We start from the raw sequence: 20,987 nt of genomic DNA, 5'->3' as shown, positions 1-20,987 counted from the left end.
ATCTCCTGTGGGTTAATGTTTTAATATAGAGAACACTGACTTAACTCACTGAGTAACAGAATAAGCTACATAAATCCACTTGTCTTGTACCTGGATGATCTGGGCAGCACTCTCAGGTGTACCATGCCTCAGGTCATGACCATTGATGGCCAACACCTTATCATTGTTCCTCAGTTTTCCATCCTTGGCTGCCAGACCTCCAGACAACAGGTCCAGGACGAATACTCCACTCTCTTCTGATTTTCGGATGAGTTTGATGCCGAGTGGTTCAGCGCGATGACTCTTCATTAGAGTTACTTGTAGGACAGTGCCAGGTTTGTGATTGGAGGTTGTATTGTTGTGAAGACCAGCTGCACTGGTAGATGAAGGTTGATGATCAGATCGTAATTCCTTTGACTTGAAGCCTTTCTCTTGCATAACAGTGAGTCTGAGCACGGGGCAAGGCTTCCGTAGCACTGCGACAGCCCAGGAATGAAGCACAGATGCCAAACTGGTATCATTCACCTAGAAATATGACACCAGAAAGAACATAAACATCTGTAAAACAGCATACAACCAACAATTTATCCAGCTGTAAATATGTGTGTACATAGTGTATCATATTTGCTTGACTTTTTTTATTTTATTTTTTACTAATTTCGACTTATATTTCAAAGTGAATTATATGTTCAAAAAATAGTGGGGTAATGTGTGCATACATGCACGCGTGCGCACACACACACACACACACACACACCACAGTTTGGTACATTTTCAGTATAATGTAAACAAGAAACGTAACATTTAAGATATTTAGCCTCTGTCCTTTAGCCTAGTTTGTCTTTCTCGCAGTCTTTCCAGATTGTTAAAAAATGTTTTTTCTTGAGTTCTTGTGAAATATAGGTTTCAAAATAAATGTGACTTGTACTTCAATGTGACCTATAGTCTGGAAAATACGGTATGCATTTTACCACATCAGAAATTTCCTAATTCTTAATTTTCCTGTTGATTTTGTCCTGCCCCGCTCGCCTTCGTCCTGCCTGCTTTTACTATTAAGCATCGTGGTCAATGTGTGAACAGTTTTCTGTTTATCAACATTTTCTGAATATTTCCAAACCCTGCAATAACGCTACTCCCGTTGCAATTACATTGTGATGTAGACAATTAGCTGCAACACACAACTTGTGGTTATTTATGGTGTCTTTATCCCAACTAAACACAGCCTTTTTGTTTCATGTCTGACAGGGTACAATGGAGTGACAAAAACATACTATATACTGTATAGGGTAATTTGGTATCTGAAAAACACTGGGTCATCTTTCAATCATGGACTGCACTTTTACATTTCATACACCTCCCACACCAGTTTTTGCCCAATACCTGTAAAAGGTAAGGGCCACTCTCATGCCTCCTATACAAACGAATGTCATGCTTTTAGGTACTGCTAACATTTATGGTGCTTCTTTGCAATTTAACACAATTATTTATCTACATAAATTTATCAAAATCACCAACAGAACCACCATATGACATATGACCAAATGACAATAAATCACAATTATTTATAGTTCTTGCAGGAGTCCCAGTGCTCCTGTTCCAGTAGTGATACCATTCTCTGACTGTTGCACTAGCTTTTATGATGTGTGTCATTGTCTCCCTGGGATTTTATTGCACCAACGGAGATATGTTGTTTTTGCTGCTCAACATGTATCAGGAGATATTAATAAAGACGGCAACAGAATCACACCATGCCCCACCCTTGTTTTAAAATGGCTGCAGCCAGACACTTCTCACTGGACTCCATTAACGTGGACTGTTAACTATGTTGGTTTCTTACCATTGAAACAGTTAACTTTTTTGTATTAAAAGTCTTAAATTCTCCACAGTCGCTTTCTTTCACAAGAATCTCAGAGGAGCTTTGAGCATTTATCCATCTGACAAGTCCTCGGAGTATGTCACCATTTTCACATCAGTGCGCAAGTGGTGAGCATACAGAAATTTCAGACTGCTGACTATGATGACTTGAGGATACGACGTGAACATCTGAGAAGACAAAGTAGGTCTGTTTGAACTGTTCATTGTACTTCTGCTTTATGTAATGTAGCCTGTTTTTTGTCTTTCAATGTGCTCTTATTAGTATATTAGTTTTATTAATGTTTTCAATATAAAAGGTTTTGTCTTAACCCGCCCCATGAAAAAAAAACAAAAAAAACATGGTCTTGAAGAAAAAAATGGGGGGGGGGGGTGTCTTATATCCAGGCCAGTACGATATATGGAACTGAATATCTAGCACACATCCCACATCTTTAACTTTATTATGAATTACAGCGTTATTTGCTCTGTGAAAAAGAAAAATTAATCATAAATTAATGAAAAATATTAACTTTCAGCAACCTCAGGTGCAAATGTCATTATGTCTTTACAATATCTTTTACATTCAGTAACTTTGCACAATAGCGGAGGTTAAAGTTTCAGATCCTGGAGGCACTTTGTTGGTTGAAAGGTTTTTGTTTGTTTTTTGGTTGCCTATCGAGGAAAACCTGCATTTTAGAAAACACACTGAAGAATGGGTGTGACATCGGAGGGCGACATATTCGATAAGTTCAGTTAACAGTGAGACTACAGCCAGAGGGAAGAAATCTAATGAGAGGTTCAGTCAAGGCAAACAAAACTATAATGTATTGAAAATTTCTTCTGCACTCTTTTGTTCTGTTTCATGGGAACCATAAAAGTGCCGTGTTGCTTAAATTCAAAGATTTTTCTGAACAAAACACTATATTACACTTTAGAAATTAGTGTAATGGCTATTCATAAAAATATCAATACTGACATCTAACCATTTGTGTAATATGTAACTTTTCACACGAAACTCATGACAGCTGTACAAAGAACAAATATTTTATAAATTACACATTAAACTTGGGTCCACTTCATGTTTGAACTTTGTCTCTCTCAAACAGCAAAGTTAAATCAGTGACAAGAACAACAAAAAAAAAGTTGCTTTCACTGACATAGGCATTCATGCACACCAATTACTAAGCCACAGCCTGTTACTATGGTGCCAAAACATGTTTGTCTTGAAAAGCTGCTTTTTCGCTGGCTGCTGAACCACACTGTTTACAATTCTACAGAGGTGTGGAGAATGCAAGACAAAGTGTTTATGCAAAAACATTGAAATGACCTGAAATAGCTGTGTTAGCAGATTAGTTTCTCCTCCATGTGTTGATTCAGTGTTAAACAGACAGCGAGAAATGCAATTGTGGAATAACAAGCTACATTATTAAAGCAAAGCTCTAAGCTGATGCTTCGAGTCCTTGTCACCTGTAAAATATGGTCCCCTGGTGCCAGTCTGCCATCGCGAGCCACTAGTGAGTCCCGGGTTATCTCCTGGATGACTATGTTGCCAAGTGGGGTGTCCTTCCCCCCAACAATACGCAGCCCTAACTCCTCCTCCAGCTCTTCTCGCAATAACTCCACCACAATGGCTTCAGCCACCAGACTGGACCGCAGAGGGGTGCTGTCTGCAGAAAAAAATACATATGTTTGAATTTGTTTCTTATGAAATGCATTCTCACTTCTCACTTGGCTGAGTTGTACAACATGTAAAATATGTTTTGTTTTATAACATATACACTACCAGTCAAACGTTTGGACACACTTGAAGGGGAAAGTGTATCCAAACGTTTGACAGATACTGTGGTACATCACAATCACATGTGCATTGCAGATTAATCAATATTATTCTGTGATAAAGATAAAGACCAACTTTATTCGTCCCGAAGGAAATTATTTTGCCAGAGTACAGAAACAGTAAATAACAGTTAGCTAAATACACAATTACAGAAAGTGTAGTATTAAATAAAAATCAATCAATCATTTTTTCTTACAATAAGTCCAACAAATTTATGTGAAATGACTGGAAGATATATTGCACAAGATGGCTGACTATAATATTGCACATAACTCTAACTCATAACTGAGTAACTGAATAACTTTATTCATTATGTCATCCTGCAGAAGGGGAGGAATTATACAGTCTGATTGCCACAGGTAGGAAAGACCTCCTGTGGCGTTCTGTGGTGCAACTCAGTGGTCTCAGTCTATGACTGAGGGCGCTCTGACAGGACATCAGTGTGGTATGCAGGGGTGGGAGGTGTTGTCCAGGATGCTGAGCAGCTTCCTCAGCATCCTCCTCTCTGACACCCCCACCACAGACTCCAGCTCAACCCCCAGGATGATATTCAAACACAGAAAGAAAGAATTGCATAAAACTACACAAACTCTACATAGGTTAAAGAACTATTCTGATATTCCCATTTCTGCTTCCTCTATACACAGTGAGGAAAATAAGTATTTGAACACCCTGCGATTTTGCAAGTTCTCCCACTTAGAAATCATGGAGGGATCTGAAATTTTCATCTTAGGTGCATGTCCACTGTGAGAGACAAAAAAAAAAAAAAAAAAAAAAAAAAAAAAATCCGGAAGTCACAATGTATGATTTTTTTAATACTTTATTTGAAAGTTACTGCTGCAAATAAAAATTTGAACACCTACCAACCAGCAAGAATTTTGGCTCACACAGACCTGTTAATTTTTCTTTAAGAAGCCCTCTTATTCTGCACTCTTTACCTGTATTAATTGCACCTGTTTGAACTTGTTACGTGTATAAAAGACACCTGTTCACACACTCAATCAATCACATTCCAACGTGTCCACCATAGCCAAGATCAAAGAGCTGTCTAAGGACACCAGGGACAAAACTGTAGACCTGCACAAGGCTGGGATGGACTACAGGACAACAGGCAAGCAGCTTTGTAGAAGACAACAACTGTTATGATTATTTATTAGAAAGTGATAGAAACACAAGATGACTGTCAATCTCCCTCGGTCTGGGATTCCATGCAAGATCTCACTTTGTGGGGTAAGGATGATTCTGAGAAAACTCAGAACTACACAGGAGGACCTGGTCAATGACCTGAAGAGAGCTGGGACCACAGTCACAAAGATTACATTAGTAACACATGATGCTGTCATGGTTTAAAATCCTGCAGGGCAGCAAGGTCCCCCTGCTCAAGCCAGCACATGTCCAGGCCCGTTTGAAGTTCACCAGTGACCATCTGGATGATCGAGAGGAGGCATGGGAGAAGGTCGTGTGGTCAGATGAGACCAGAATAGAGCTTCTTGGAATCAACTCCACTTACCATGTTTAGAGGATGAGAACAACCCCAAGAAAACCATCCCAACCGTGAAGCATGGGGGGTGGAAACATCATACTCTGGGGTGCTCTTCTGCAATGGGGACAGGATGACTGCACCGTATTGAAGGGAGGATGGATGGGGTCATGTATTGCGAGATTTTGGCAAACAACCTTCTTCCCTCAGTAAGAGCATTGAAGATGGGTCATGGCTGGGTCTTCCAGCATGACAATGACCCCAAACACACAGCCAGGGCAACTAAGGAGGGGCTCCGCAAGAAGCATTTAAAGGTCCTGGAGTGGCCTGGCCAGTCTCCAGACCTGAACTCAATAGAAAATCTTTGGAGGAAGCTGAAACTTCAAACCTTAAAGATGTGGAGAAGCTCTGTATGGAGGAGTGGACCAAAATCCCTGCTGCAGTGTGTGAAAAATTAGTCAAGAACTACAGGAAACATTTGACCTCTGTAATTGCAAACAAAGGCTACTGTACCAAACATTAACATTGATTTTCACAGGTGTTCAAATACTTATTTGCCGCAGTAACATACAAATAAATTATTAAAAAAAAAATCATACATTGTGAGTTACGGATTTTTTTTTTTAGATTATGTCTCTCACAGTGGACATGCACCTAAGATGAAAATTTCAGACCCCTCCATGACTTCTAAGTGGGAGAACTTGCAAAATCGCAGGGTGTTCAAATACTTATTTTCCTCACTGTATATACAGATTAATCTCAGCTAAATAAAGCAGCGTGGTGGCAAAGTGGCCAGCGTGATTGTTTCCAAAACAGGTGTTTCCTGGATGAAGGCCACCTGTGCCTACTCTTCATGTAATATAGAGATGTGACAGAAAGACTATCATGTACCAAATCAACATGCAGCTCTGTAATGGATTTACTGCAGTGACCTTGATCAAAAAGGGAGGAGCAGAAAGAGCTTGGCTAAATAAATCATCAATATCTCTACAAAATTCACACATTTTTATTTTTATAATTATGAGAAATGATTCCATTCAGAATGATTTGTTTTAAATAGAGGCCATCATTACCATGGTGGAAATTTTTCTGGGGCTACAGATTACCAGTTGCCTAGCAACAACAGTTTTAGTGGACTTTGGCCCATAGGAGTAGTACTGGTTTGCCACCTATAAATAGCATATTCTTGCTCATTGAATGAGACAGTCTTCTGATTAAATCATCTGAGTTGGTACATGTTCTTACGATGAGACTGATGACTCATCAGGAGACTGACAATCCATCTTGGAACTACAAGCATTAGCAACTCCTGTCTGGGTTTTGACAACCCTCCCCACTGAAGGAGAAGGCACATCAAGAAAGCCGTTCACCGTCAGGAATATCTAACAACAATATTCACTGACACAGTTTATATTCCATCTCCTATTACACATTTGTTTCATCATGTTTGTGTGTCAGTGAGGACAAGAAATCCAGTGTCAGTGTATTACAGAACACAGTGCCTTCAGACCAAATCACTGGATCTGCTGCAATGTTTGGTGCCAGGATGGAAAAATGACTTCATACCATCATCAGCGTCTTCATAGGCATGATTAATGAGTCCAGGGTCAGCCTGGTCTCGTGTTGGAAGTCTGGACAGTGGTGCTGAATGTTTAGCTTCACCGGGAGGCTCGCCGTCACTCTTGCGTCCCTTGACTTCATTCCAAGAGGGCCTTTTTAGTTTTTCTGCATCCTCTCTTAGTCTTTTAAAAGTAGGACATCTTAGGCAAGACAAGAACAAGGAGAATTAGATCAGAGAATTCATAATGCAAAAAGTGAACTCTTCACTAATTTCAAATATACAAGTTACCTGTTCTTAATAAATTTAGAGCAGGTCTAGAAATTTTTTGAAGCCAAATATGCCTTTTCTCTTGGGGAACAATTATTGCTTAATTTTATTCATACCTGCTTTAATCACTTTTGGCAGTACAGGAGCTCACCAAAGTTCAAAACATTATAACCCATGCAAAATAAAAATCCTGGTTACATAAATTGTAATTGTTTCCAGTCAAGGTCAGATCCAATGATTTCACATCATCATTTAAAAAATATTATTATTTGAGTAGGCCTGCTAACAAACAGATGACGGTGAAAGCAGAAAACATAAGCACTTTGGTAGAAGTCTCAACAAGCACCGGCACTGGTAGTACAGGGCTTGGACACCAACTATAGAGGGGTGGTGTGGCTGTGTGTAAAAGACCATATGATGAGGATATGTTGATTAGTTTGTGAATTTAAGATGCATCAGATCATTCTCAAAAGCAACTGTGTTTTGCCTATGTAATATTCCATGAGTATAGCTGCCATGTGCTGAATGATTAGTGATGCTGGATGGACTATGGAAAATTAAAAACAACTGCCTGCCTTCATGTGAGCATCATGCAACAACCATTTTCAAGTAACCACAGTGAGAAACACAATGTCCACCAAGTGGGCATTGAGTTTCTAACACGGTACAAAATATAAAACAGAATGACAATGTAAAATTGTAATAAAAAAAAAAACAAACATAGATAGAACGTGTGGCTTAAGCTATCAAACCTTTTCACTGAAACTGGAAATTACTGATGGCAAAGCCAAAACCCTGTTCAGAAGGTTTCAAAAACATTGCATCATCTGTGTTTTTAAACACTGCTCTGGAGTCCTTATCAAAAGAAAAACATCACCAAGATGTGATACATGGGGCCATTGACATTTAAAATGTTCCAGTTGATCTGTCGTTGAAACATACTCAACACAAGTGAATGAACTAGAACCACAGGGTTTAGATTCATAAACGACACTTAAGCAACAACAAAAAATATTACGTTTTTTCATTTATTGAAAACCTACAGTTAACACAGGGCTTGTATGTAAATCATCACATACAGACCACTCTAAATCAAACTGATAAACTGAAATATATGCAGACAGCTGTAGGTTCTATCACAAAACACAGCCAAATTTTGTTTTGTGGATTTTGACTACAGAATTCCCATTTAACAAATTTTACCATACATAAACATTTCTGATACCCCCTTAACAGGTCCACAAACCTGATATTTTACTGAACTGCTATTTCTGTGTATATGCATTTCCTAATGAAATAATAATAATAATAATAATAATTCTTGTACATTTACATTGTATTTAAACCCCTATGCCTTTTTGTCGTCTGTACTAGTGTTCAGCAGTGCATATAATTACAGGTTATTACAGTTGTATGCAAAAGTCTGGGCACCCCTGATAATTTTCATTTTCCTTTATCTGCATTTCTGCAACAGGAGATGAAGGGTCAATGAGCTTACCAAACCAAATTTTGTGTTCCAATAATTAATGCTAAATGTATTCAAATCAATAAAATGAAAATGGTGCCCAAATTTATGCACCAGCCTAATTTTGTTTAAAGAATTATTGCACACTTTCTGTAAATCCTATAAACTTTATTCCACTTCTCAAATATCAGTGTTATTTGTCTGCTATATGATATATTTAACTGAAATTTCTGATCCAAACATCTATCTATCTAGTTTGTTTCCTTGTTTGATGTGCTTTCACCCAGTAGGCACTCCTTGTACTTTTCTTGCCATAACCCCTTGTGGTTACTTCATGCAATAAAGTATTACTAAGTAAAAATGATATATGATTATTATGATAAAACAGCAAGGAGGTGTTTCAAGATATTTGTTATCCAGTCATACAAGGAATAGACATACAAATCAGAGAACATGAAAAGGATTCAGGAATGTGTACTCATGTTGAATTTAGAGGATAAGTCATATATCATATTCAACAATTGTATTATAGGGCATCTGGGACGCACGGTTGAGTCTGACTAGTTAGTTTTCTAGCACTGCTGAATCCTGAACTTTGTCTTGTTGTTGGCTGCAACAGTACAATTTGCAAGAGAAAAGAAAAAAATCTCTCTCTCTCTCTCTCACACACACACACACAAAACCTTGTCTCGAGTTCAATCAATTTCTATCTAAACAGGAACTCTGTTTTAGCCTGCCACAGGAAAAACAGTTTATAAAAATGGGAAAACATTTCTTTAAAGAGCACAAAAAATAAATAAATAAAACTTTTAATGAAAGTCAGTTTACATTCCGACAAATAGGTCAACATGCTTTTGCCTTGAACTAACGTATAAACTAAACATGTGAATCTCATCACTGACAACGATTCGACAAGCATCTCAATACACCACCAGCGATACATGACAATATGATGCGATACAGTTCACCCCTGTTCCCAATTCGATGTGATTTGATAAGTATTTGATGGCAATTCAATTCCTCACAATGTTATATGATGCAATTTGGTGCGATACAACATGATGCAAAGAAATTACACCAAAAATTTAAATAGAAAATAAGAATCTGCAATTCAGTGTGGTACTATGGTATTTTTCTTTGTCTGATTCTACTAGAGACAGAGAATTTGTTTTATTCCTTATAAGTAGCAAATTTATCAGATTCAATATTAAGGAACAGGAATCAGTTCCCTCATATTTGGAACATGTTTGATCACACTGTCAGAACTTAAACAGTACAGTAAACAGTAAAACAATGCCACTCTCAATGAGTGACTTAAAACGTCATTCACTGAGAGTACCACCTTGGCAAAAGTAGTTTGAGATACTTTCTTACCAGTTTTGCTGAGTTAGGGGGCGCAGCGGCAGCCACAGCACTTTCAAAATGACCTGCGTCTTGTCAAGTTTCCCATCTTTTAAATAAAAGCTAAAATAATTCCAAATGCCTGATTTAAATGGCTTAGGTGCATCAAAAATCTTCTACAACTGCTTGCGCTGTTGTTGCGGGCCTCTAGTTTGAAGTAGATTTGTTGCGGTACAAATGTGCTTTCAGGCTTCCGTCTGTGGTGCATTCAACGTGCATCGGAAAAAAAAAAAAAAATAATCGATGCACACTGAATGAATCGATACACTCGCATCACGTACGTTTTTATCCAAATACCGATTTGTACTGATTAATCTCCACATCCCTACTTTATACACATATCTTAAGACATATGGATGGATGGATGAGATTTATTGTCATTACAAGTACAACAACGAGATTACGTCCACACTCAAATTGCCACAGACAGCAATTAATCCACAATTATTACTTGTTTACCGTAATAATGGCACACATCAGAATTAGGACAACACATGTACATTTGACATTGTTTATCTGCCGCCAGCTTGGGGGAAAAGGGGACCTGCTGCAGCTAAAACTGCGCAGCTCCCGGAGGGGAAAAGGGGTAGCGTGGGCGGTGGCCGGGATGGGGTGTGTGAGGAGATGCGACCGCCCTCGCCGAAGTCCCAAGCAGTTATAATACCGAGTAATACCGACGTTGCCAACCAAATGGTGCCCCCTAAAAATTGGTTCGCCCTGCCTTCACTGTGCATGCGCCATTTGGGACCACAGCAGCTCGTCTGAGACTGACTCTCGACACCCAAAGCAATCAAAGGGAATAAAGTTATTAATAATAAATGTTATTAACCATCAGATGAAAAGTAAAACCTTGTAAATCATTCTAAAGTCAGTTTTAAGCAGAAACAATCGGTGAGTCGCTACTGACGCTTTGAAATGACAGATTCGCAGCAAATGCAGCAGCTCCTCTGACTGCTGTGCTCTGATCGCTTCCTCCATCTTTTATTATGAAATAATGCTAAATTTATGTGGAAATGATTGCTGTCTTTTTTTTTTTGTTGTTTTTTTTTAAACAACCAACCAACCAGTGATGAGGAGACTCAATTTCATATAATGCCTTTTGGCATCTGTGAATTTTAATGCTCAACTTTCAGAATTTACTTTATAACTAAAAGATATTTGTGATATTTTCACTTTGTAAAAATGACAGAGTTAACATTAATATCAATAATCCATCCTGAATTAATTTGGTTTTTTGAACTGAATTTATTTATTTATCCGGCACACAGCTGAGCAACAACAAAGACAATAACAAAACATAAAAGAAACAACGTACGAAAATCCGTGTGGCCGAAAGGGTGAAGGCAGAAGCAAAGCTTATAAGCACCCTCCCCTTATACCATTATACCATTAAAAATAAACAATGTATATACACACACACATATACATATATATACATATATATACACACACACACACCTATGGTCATAATAGCTGTACAAGAAAAGAGAGAAAAGAAAAAGAAAAAAAAGTGCATAAACAATTTAACTTAATCACAAAATTTCAAAACACAACCAAACAAGTAAAAGTGAACAGTGACAAAATGTAAACCTAATCCTTCAACCTATAATGGGTAAATATATTCTTTTTGTAAAGCCTTTTAAAACCAACCAGTGTACCAAGTATTTTAATATTATCAGGACAATATTATAATATATTTTATATATATATATATTATATTCCAAATATTAACACCCCTGACGGAAACACATTGACTTTTAACAGTAGTACAGATCTTCAATTTCTCAAATAATAATGTTCCTCTCAAAATGTAGCTGGAGTCTCTCATTTTAAACAGATTTTGGACATGTAGAGGCAAAAGCTTATTTTTAACTTTATAAATAATCTGCATTGTAATATAATCAACCAAGTCCCAGAATTTTAAAATTTGCAGACAAGCAAATAATGAATTTGTTGGCTCTCGATATGGTTTATTACTGATAATTCTTATAGCTTACTTTTGCAACAGAAAAACTGGTTTAGTATTAATTCTGTATGTATTTCCCCAAACCTTGACACAATATATCATATATGGAACAAGTAATGCATGATATAAAGTGGTCAATGCATGTTGGGTGAGGAAGTCCTGGGCTTTGTGCAGAATTGCAATGGCTTTTGACATTTTAGTTTTAACATAGTTAATGTGTTTTCCAGCTTAATCTATCATCAATAGATGAACACCAAGAAATTTTGTATCTGTTACAATTTCAATATCATGTAGTAATAGTTTTTTGCTTAAAGTCCTGGACTTATTCCCAAATATGATACACTTAGTTTTACCAAAATGGAGCGATAATTTATTTAAATCAAACCATTTTCAAATTTATGTAATTTAAATCAAACCATAAGTCAAACCTGCTTTTCTGTTTATGCCTTTTGCCCAAGTCTGGCAGAGTGTATGCTGTGAATGTGAATGACTCTTCCTTACAGCAGTGGGCAGGGCGCACAAAGACAGAAGCTCTGACTCATTGTTTGTGTTGGGTCTGTGATCGCCTTTGATTCTAATCAGAAACACTGGCGGTACTTAAACTCAAAACTGGCTTGTCAGTAGCTGCCAGTGTACCGGAGTCGATACTAAAAGTTAGCAGTCATCGGTTAGCTTCCGCTAATTTTTTTTTCATCAGTTTGTTATACACGCTAACTTTTCAGTTAGCAGATTAGCAGTTATCAAAGCTAACTTTTTAGCTAGCTGTGCCCACCACTGTAAATAAATGCTTCACTGTTCATTATTCATTGTGCTAGCCTGCATAAATCAGCAACACCAAGCTTCAAAAATAAATGCTATTTACAGCCCGATGCAACTTACCTATATTTTTTCACCTCTTCATAACACGTTTTTTGGACAGCTGCGACTAATATGTCAAAGTAGTCTGGAAAATACGCTTATTGCAAGAAAAGAGGTGCACTTAGAGGCGTGTGCACACACAAAACATATTTGCATTTGATCTCATTACAGACTCAGCAGTCGTCAAATTCCATATTACAGGTCCACCCTCTGCAATATACATAAGTTATATATCATACTTCCATAACAAATTTGTGTGAGGTGCATATGAATGTTTCCCTAAAAACCAAAATGGAAGAAGCTGAATGAAAAAGAAAACGTGCACTCTAGAAGAATCAGTAACTGTGCATCTACTCCATTGCCTACTTACCCATGAATGTATGCCCAACATACAATTCCTATATGCAGTTTGAATAATTTGTTGCACACAATTGATAATTAATGAATTCTGACAGCACATCCCCACCAAGACATTCATACATCTGGGAAAACACAGATGTGTTGCACTGCCTCTCTCTACACATACATATATCAGAATCAGAATTAAATTTATTGCCAAGTAAGTTCTCACATACAAGGAATTTGATCTGGTGTCATTGGTGCATAAACAGCAATAAAAAGAAAAGGAAAAGAATATTTCTGCAAGAAGCAATTGGTGCGTAAACAACAATAAAAATAACAGGAAAAAATACTTCTGTAAGAAGTGAAGGAGTCAAGAAGACAAAATGGGCAAAACTATGTTCACTGTCAAATATAACATAGTGGAATGGGGCTGTGCAAGGAATGTAGAAGATGTACAGTACTTTTAAGTGCAGGAATGATCAATCTATAGCGGAGGGGGAGAGGCAGGGTAAATGGGGGTCTCCGGCATTATTTATAAGTCTAGCTGCAGATGAAAAGAAGCTGTATTTGTGTCTTGAGGTTTTAATCCTGATGGACCTCAGCCATCTGCCATAGCTCTCTGAGCAACCAAAAAAATGTATTCTGTGTCAGTAAATGTATTTCAAACTCACACACAATAATAATGTCTGTCACTCAGCATGATATTTGCTTGTTCAGCATGTGCGCTCTGTGTTTGTTCACCTTGGCAATTAACCAGTGCAACAAAACATTGCCTCTTGATATACATTCTTCTCCATTATGCTGGAGTTCTGCATGGACCTCAGATAGAACCATGATTTATTGCACAGCTCCTGACTAGACAACAGTAATGGAAAAACATTATAATGCACTGTATATGCAGTTATTTTGAAATATGCTGCTGTCTTACACTGAAACCTTGATAATGCAGCAGTATACTGCTGTATGATTTTGTAGTGTGCAGGCAGCTTTAGTATCACATTACAGAACTGGGGAAAATGGACTGTTCCAATCAATTATTTCAGTGGAGTACATGCTACTCTTAGTATGTGTGGTCCCTTTTAACCAGTACAATCTTACCTGTTGTGCAGGTGAGGCTGTAGTTCACAGCGCTGCATCTGTTGCTGGCACTCTGACTTGTGAGGGCACATCACAGTCAACTTGTCCAGGAGGTTTCTGACCAGCAAGCTGGAGGGACGGCACTGATGCAACTGCAGCTGCTGGCGGTCCACAGGGCAGAAATCCTGCTCTTTTAAGAAGTTGCTCAGACAATGAAAACAATAGGTGTGGCCGCAAGGGGTGTCCATTGGTCTGAGTAAAGGTTGCAAGCAGATGTGGCACACCAGCTCGTCATCAACTTCATCCTGGTACTCGTAAAGGTGACTGTCTTGGCTTTCATGCAGCTGCCCACATTCCTTACAAACCCGGGCCCATGTCAGAACCCCAATGCCACTGCTGGCAGAACCTTTGGTTTCTGTTGAAGCCATTTCCAGCAGTAAAGTAGTCCACAATTCTACAGCACAGTAAGAAAATCTGTGTCCGTTTTACACCTGTTTTAGTCTTTAAAAGCTGTGTCCTCTTAAAAGCATAAAAGTGAAAGAAAGGTCCATAGTCAACTCTGTTGTTTCCCAGTCTTCATTTTGGTTTTCTGTAGAGAGAAAGAGAGTACAGTAAAAATCCACCGCTGAAGTTGGTATATTCCTACTCATAATAGCGAGCCCCACAGGATACAACAAATCCACAGGACAGCAGCAATATGGCAGCAAGCTGCAGCTGCTTCCTCTCAGCAAGTTTCCTGAGGGACAAAAGGAATTCTCATCTCAGCTAAAAGTCACTGAAAGAGCTCCATTCTGTGAAATGAGCCAAGAGTAAAAGGAGTAAAGTCAAACCTACACTAATGTAAAGGAACAAAGGCACACTACCACAGGAGTGGAACAATATTGAATGAGCCGCGCAGAAATTAAATCCCCATCACTAATGACTTCTTGCGCCCAATCAGCAGTAGTCTCCGTCCCTAATCTCCTTTAATTCCCTGTCATAAAGAGAGCACTGATTAGGAATGCATTCTTCTGAGAAACCCTTGATAATTTCTTTGCATACACTAACTATATATAACAAAAAAATAATACATAAATGGTTATAACAAAGTGATAATATTATATCACACCCAAACACAACCACAAACTGTTATACCTTATAAAATCAAGTTTGTTGACTGAGGGCTTCCAAAAGTAGTCACAATAATGCAAAAAAGGTGAACAATTATGAAGTGTTTGAAGTGACGATCTTGTGTTGTACACAAGCAAGGAATACTGACTCAAAATTTGCACAAGTATTAGGGGTGCAGCAGGTTACAATACTCGCTGTTCAGATCACAAATTTTAGTCATGGATTGGATAATCTTTCAGATCGGGCGGGGGGTCAATGATGACTTTGATAAAACATTGGGAAAAGTGCCCCCTGATGGACTCAGTCTCCTTGGCTCCAAACCACAGTTGGCTCAGTGAGCTGAGGATGCCTGCACCAGGCTGCCTGCTTTCAACATGCTACATTCAAGTGAACACACATCTTTTATTTTCAATGCAACTATGCATCGAGATTTACGCAATTATTACTTTAAAAACAATTCACCATGACAATAAATCTGTATTTCACACCATTATATAAACTTTGCGTTTCATGTGTGCGCTGAACTGGAGGGGTCCATTTAAGTTTCGTTAAAGAAGAAATGCTTGCAACAATACCACTTTAAGAAGTGCAGCTTTGTTCACCATAGATTAAGTAATGAAAGCTGCTGTAAATGAAATGTTCCGCACACAAACCACCATAATTAATCTACTGTGGTTTTTCAGTCTTTGTGACCCAGTCCAGATTCCAGGTACAAAATGAATGTGGTATCTTCTTTGTCATTAGGTATGATCTACTCACCAAAGACGATACCTTTGTTGTCATGCACCCAGCAGCCACTGCACACAAACACAAGTCTAACATAGCAGCTGCGTTGGCTGCCTGAAGCCTGACTGAAACCAGAGCTCTGCCTCAGCAGCACACGATCAGAATAATGACTGTGTGTGTGTGTGTGGACTCATTTTCGGGCGCATGAGCATGGATGTGCTCCGACTTCGCAGCTGTGAGGAATGCAGAAGGGAATTCGTGTAACTAGGCACAGAGGAAAGGAAAAGTATTTTTTCTGCCTTCATCCATGCTAATGAACATGCGGGGGGGGGGGGGGGGGGGGCTCGGCATGCTGATGCTGCACTACTACAGGTAAAGCATTTCCAGAAACCAAATGAGTGACAGCAAACACAAACGACCTGATTACAACCATGTGTGTGAGTCCCTCCACATGCAAACACTGACCGAGGTCACACGGGCCTTCTCTCCTGCCGTCTCTTTTACTTTGCAAAGTGGATACTGGCTCCTGTAATAGATACAGCTCAGGAATCCTGTAACTCAGTACAAACCAGGCAGTGCCCCATTTATTCATGAAATCACCTGACCTGGTGCAAGAATGTGAAACGAGATAAATTTGCTAAGAGAATACATGTCATACTCCTGTCTGTAAAAGGTACAAGTTGTTCTTTTTCAAGACTTGCTCCAGCTTTAGTACTTTTATATTACTTTTATGTTTTTTTATTTAGTAACTGCCACTGAGTGGGTGTCACAACAGTCCAGGCAGCAGCTCTTGAGATTTCATTAAGGATACATGACTTGTCTTCATTATTAGACACATGCATAGTTGCACACACAGGTTTATGTACAACTTATGCCCCATTTACATCAGACTGAGAACTATATAAGAACTGCAAGGTCATGAAATGTTGTCAATTCTCACAAGTCTTGGCTGGTCTCCATTTTGATCTGTTATTTGCACTGACACCAAGCTTACATTGCGACTGAATGGTGTGAGTGAAAAAAAAAAGTTAATATTTGCGATTAATTATGCAAACCCATGCAGAGTCCACTGAGCGTCTATTATGACAAGACCGCTTATGAGACCCATGTATCTGTTAACTGGTCGCACAACTTGTGTAAGTGTTTTGAACAGTTCAATACACTCGCACACCTGACTGATGGTGACCAAGAGGGATCATTTCTCCAACCATGGAGACCAGAATGAGACCAGCCTGCAACCCCAGTGAGAGTCAGTGGGATTGAGGGCGAGCAGTGGTTATTTTTCAATCACAGACCGGTCGTCAACTCTGTGTAAATGGGGTGTTAGCTAAAAACTAACAAACTCAACTTCTTCCAGGTCAGGTCAGTTCCAAGAGCATGCATTCATGCTGCATTCACCACATCATTAAAAGGCCTTTGATCACGGATGGCAAGCACCTGGTTCATCCCAATTTTTCAAAACTACCCATCTACCTGCCACAGCTAGGTGAAATGTGGGCATGCCCTTGGCCCTCACCAGCCACTTGGGTTCTCAACACTGAGGCATTGTAATGCTAAATTTGTAGAACAGTAGCTCAGTGGCTAAGGAATTGGGCTATCTATATGTAGATCTGGGTTACAATTATGTTCGCACAACCTGTCTGTATCCTTGGACACTTAATCTACATTGTGTCAATACACCCAGCTGTAAATGGGAACCAGCCTTAGCTGGGGAAGTAACGTGCATCGGATTGCTGTCTCATCCAGGAGAAGCCGTAGACTTTCATGTACTTCACACTGTGGAATCTTGAAACAAGCACCAGCAGCAAAAGGCCTCAGGATTTATATAGAACTTCTTCTTCTAAATTGTTTCAAAGTTCCAACAGAAGGTCAAGATCATAACTAAGAAATTTAATGAGCTGAAGGCATCAGATACAAATGTTACATTGTCCACCTTTCAGAGAATGCACCATACCCATGTCCTGAAAGGCTGTCACATAACGGAACACCATCCATCTTGTAATTATTATTTTTAAAATATTTATATGGAAGTAAATGGCTGAATCACAATCAAGTTGACCAACTTGCAAGTGTTGATGTTATAGCCCAATCTACAATAAAGTGTGTGTTCAAAAGTATGGAGTTTGTTGTCATTTCCATTGTTGCCAAAAGATACCCTTACCTTCCAAATGTGATAGAGATCGGATGAAAACTTTGAGTGACAGCGAATTATGTGCTTCTAATTTGGGGAATTTTACCATTATGCTGGTGCATGCAAAATATTCAATTCAATTTATACAGCATTACTTGATATTCCAGTTTTGTAATTACTTTTTTCAGGTTCAGGAAGGCACAGCAACCAATCTCAACCATGATGACATATCTATATGAACATAGAACAATATTTAATTTCAGACTTTGTTTTTTCAGATAAACCTGCGGTGTTACAATTTTTTGTTTTGTAAGCACTTATAAAGGTAAAGGCCTTGAAAAAATAAAATACAGTGAGGAAAATAAGTATTTGAACACCCTGCGATTTTGCAAGTTCTCACACTTAGAAATCATGGAGGGGTCTGAAATTTTCATCTTAGGTGCATGTCCACTGTGAGAGACATAAACTAAAAAAAAAAAAAAAAAATCACAATGTATGATTTTTTTTAAGAATTTATTTGTATGTTACTGCTGCAATTAAGTATTTGAACACCTACCAACCAGGAAGAATTTTGGCTCACACAAACCTGTTAGTCTTTAAGAAGCCCTCTTATTCTGCACTCTGTACCTGTATTAACTGCACCTGTTTGAACTTGTTACCTGTATAAAAGACACCTGTCCACCATAGCCAAGACCAAAGAGCTGTCTAAGGACACCAGGGACAAAACTGTAGACCTGCACAAGGCTGGGATGGACTACAGGACAACAGGCAAGCAGCTTGGCAGAAGACAACAACAACTGTTATGATTATTTATTAGAAAGTGGAAGAAACACAAGATGACTGTCAATCTCCCTCGATCTGGGACTCCATGCAAGATCTCACTTTGTGGGGTAAGGATGATTCTGAGAAAGCTCAGAACTACACAGGAGGACCTGGTCAATGACCTGAAGAGAGCTGGGACCACAGTCACAAAGATTATGTTAGTAACACATGATGCTGTCATGGTTTAAAATCCTGCAGGGCAGCAAGGTCCCCCTGCTCAAGCCAGCACATGTCCAGGCCCGTTTGAAGTTCACCAGTGACCATCTGGATGATCCAGAGGAGGCATGGGAGAAGGTCATGTGGTCAGATGAGACCAGAATAGAGCTTTTTGGAATCAACTCTACTTACCATGTTTACAGGATGAGAACAACCCCAAGAAAACCATCCCATGGGGGTGGAAACATCATACTCTGGGGGTGCTCTTCTGCAAAGGGGACAGGACGACTGCACCGTATTGAAGGGAGGATGGATGGGGTCATGTATTGCGAGATTTTGGCAAACAACCTCCTTCCCTCAGTAAGAGCACTGAAGATGGGTCATGGCTGGGTCTTCCAGCATGACAATGACCCCAAACACACAGCCAGGGCAACTAAGGAGGGGCTCCATAAGAAGCATTTCAAGGTCCTGGAGTGGCCTGGCCAGTCTCCAGACCTGAACTCAATAGAAAATCTTTGGAGGGAGCTGAAACTCCAAACCTGAAAGATTTGGAGAAGATCTGTATGAAGGAGTGGACCAAAATCCCTGCTGCAGTGTGTGCAAACCTGGTGAACAACTACAGGAAACATTTGACCTCTGTAATTGCAAACAAAGGCTACTGTACCAAATATTAACATTGATTTTCACAGGTGTTCAAATACTTATTTGCAGCAGTAACATACAAAAAAAAATTATTAAAAAAAACATACATTGTGATTTCCGGATTCTTTTTTTAGATTATGTCTCTCACAGTGGACGTGCACCTAACATGAAAATTTCAGACCCCTCCATGATTTCTAAGTGGGAGAACTTGCAATATCGCAGGGTGTTCAAATACTTATTTTCCTCACTGTATGTTCAAATAAACTGGTTATTGTTCATTTATACTGAGGAGTTACAGTTGTATTAACAGTATGTTGAATATCATTGAATTTGGATTGTTTTCCCAAAAATTTGAGTTTTGTGACCACACCTTTTGTTCACCAAAATCCTGTAGTGTCCGTACATAGCCCTGGAGAATCCTCTACCCAAAGGATGTCAGTGGATCAAATTGTATGTAACAGTAGTCTAGCTTAGTCTTTATTCATAACAGAAAAACTCTTTTTCAATTCTCATTTGAAGTGAACATTTGAGCACTAACAATTGGAAACCGTAGTGTCCATACATAGTATCATGTATTGTGCTAAAATCAGGATAGTAAACAGCAAACCATTGAAATTTCAGCAAATAAATTTTAGTAATACACAAATTGTGATATATGTTTGCTGTTTGCATGTTTTATGGTAAAAATTAATATTCCTATACCATATTTTTAGTAATTTAGAAATCGAAATATTGAACATGTTGAAAATTTGTGGCACTTCAAAAAATGGTTAAGTTAATGATGTGTATCATAGAGTTAAATTCATTTTGAAACAATTCATTGCAAGAGAGTAAATGGTTATATTGGTATATATGGTTATATGGTTGAATGGTTATATTTGGATAATTTATAGGTGTCTTAGCTGTCGTGTCCATACATCAGTATCCAGGGTTTTCATATATCCCATAATCCCTTGTGCGCCAGAGAGTCGCTGCAGTCAAAACAACATAGAGAATCCACATGACAACTGTAAATGAATATTATACTACAAAAATGTAATTTTTTTTATGCGTTTCGTCACGTTAATAAGAGACTGCATGCATGATACCCTGAAAACTTGCTAAAACAATTATAACGAATAATCCGTGTCTGCTACGTTTAATCTGCGTGGAATTTAATAAACGGAAACCGAATTTCAGACATATTATATATATCAGTCTGGAACAAAGAGGACAAACAGTGTTGTAAAGAACAATAATAAAGAATTTAAAGAGCAAACTTCACTTTCCCACAGAACGACATGATCAGGAAGGGAGCATAGCTCACAGCAGCT

The 20,987-nt window shown here is 38.6% G+C and overlaps 1 protein-coding gene across 2 annotated transcripts in view; it reads right to left on the bottom strand.

Annotated features, from left to right (window-relative positions):
• The window catches only part of lnx2b (ligand of numb-protein X 2b), a 54,313-nt gene that overhangs the window by 20,212 nt on the left and 13,114 nt on the right, over window positions 1-20,987 (bottom strand). The window contains exons 1-5 of one of the 2 annotated variants that reach the window (XM_034181615.1): window positions 15,957-16,030; window positions 14,109-14,676; window positions 6,717-6,910; window positions 3,301-3,500; window positions 91-504 (exon numbers count right to left, since the gene is read on the bottom strand). In XM_034181615.1, the coding sequence (XP_034037506.1) occupies window positions 91-504; window positions 3,301-3,500; window positions 6,717-6,910; window positions 14,109-14,515 (1,215 nt within the window). In that variant the 5' untranslated portion in view covers window positions 14,516-14,676; window positions 15,957-16,030. Of the gene's footprint in view, window positions 1-90; window positions 505-3,300; window positions 3,501-6,716; window positions 6,911-14,108; window positions 14,677-15,956; window positions 16,031-20,987 lie in introns of those variants that run through there. The other variant, XM_034181614.1, reaches the window with a different exon arrangement.

The sequence above is a fragment of the Thalassophryne amazonica genome, chromosome 11 (assembly GCF_902500255.1).
Source record: "Thalassophryne amazonica chromosome 11, fThaAma1.1, whole genome shotgun sequence".
Taxonomy (NCBI): Eukaryota; Metazoa; Chordata; class Actinopteri; order Batrachoidiformes; family Batrachoididae; genus Thalassophryne; species Thalassophryne amazonica.
Note: the sequence above shows the minus strand (reverse complement) of the source record. Positions and strands in the feature narration are given on the sequence as shown.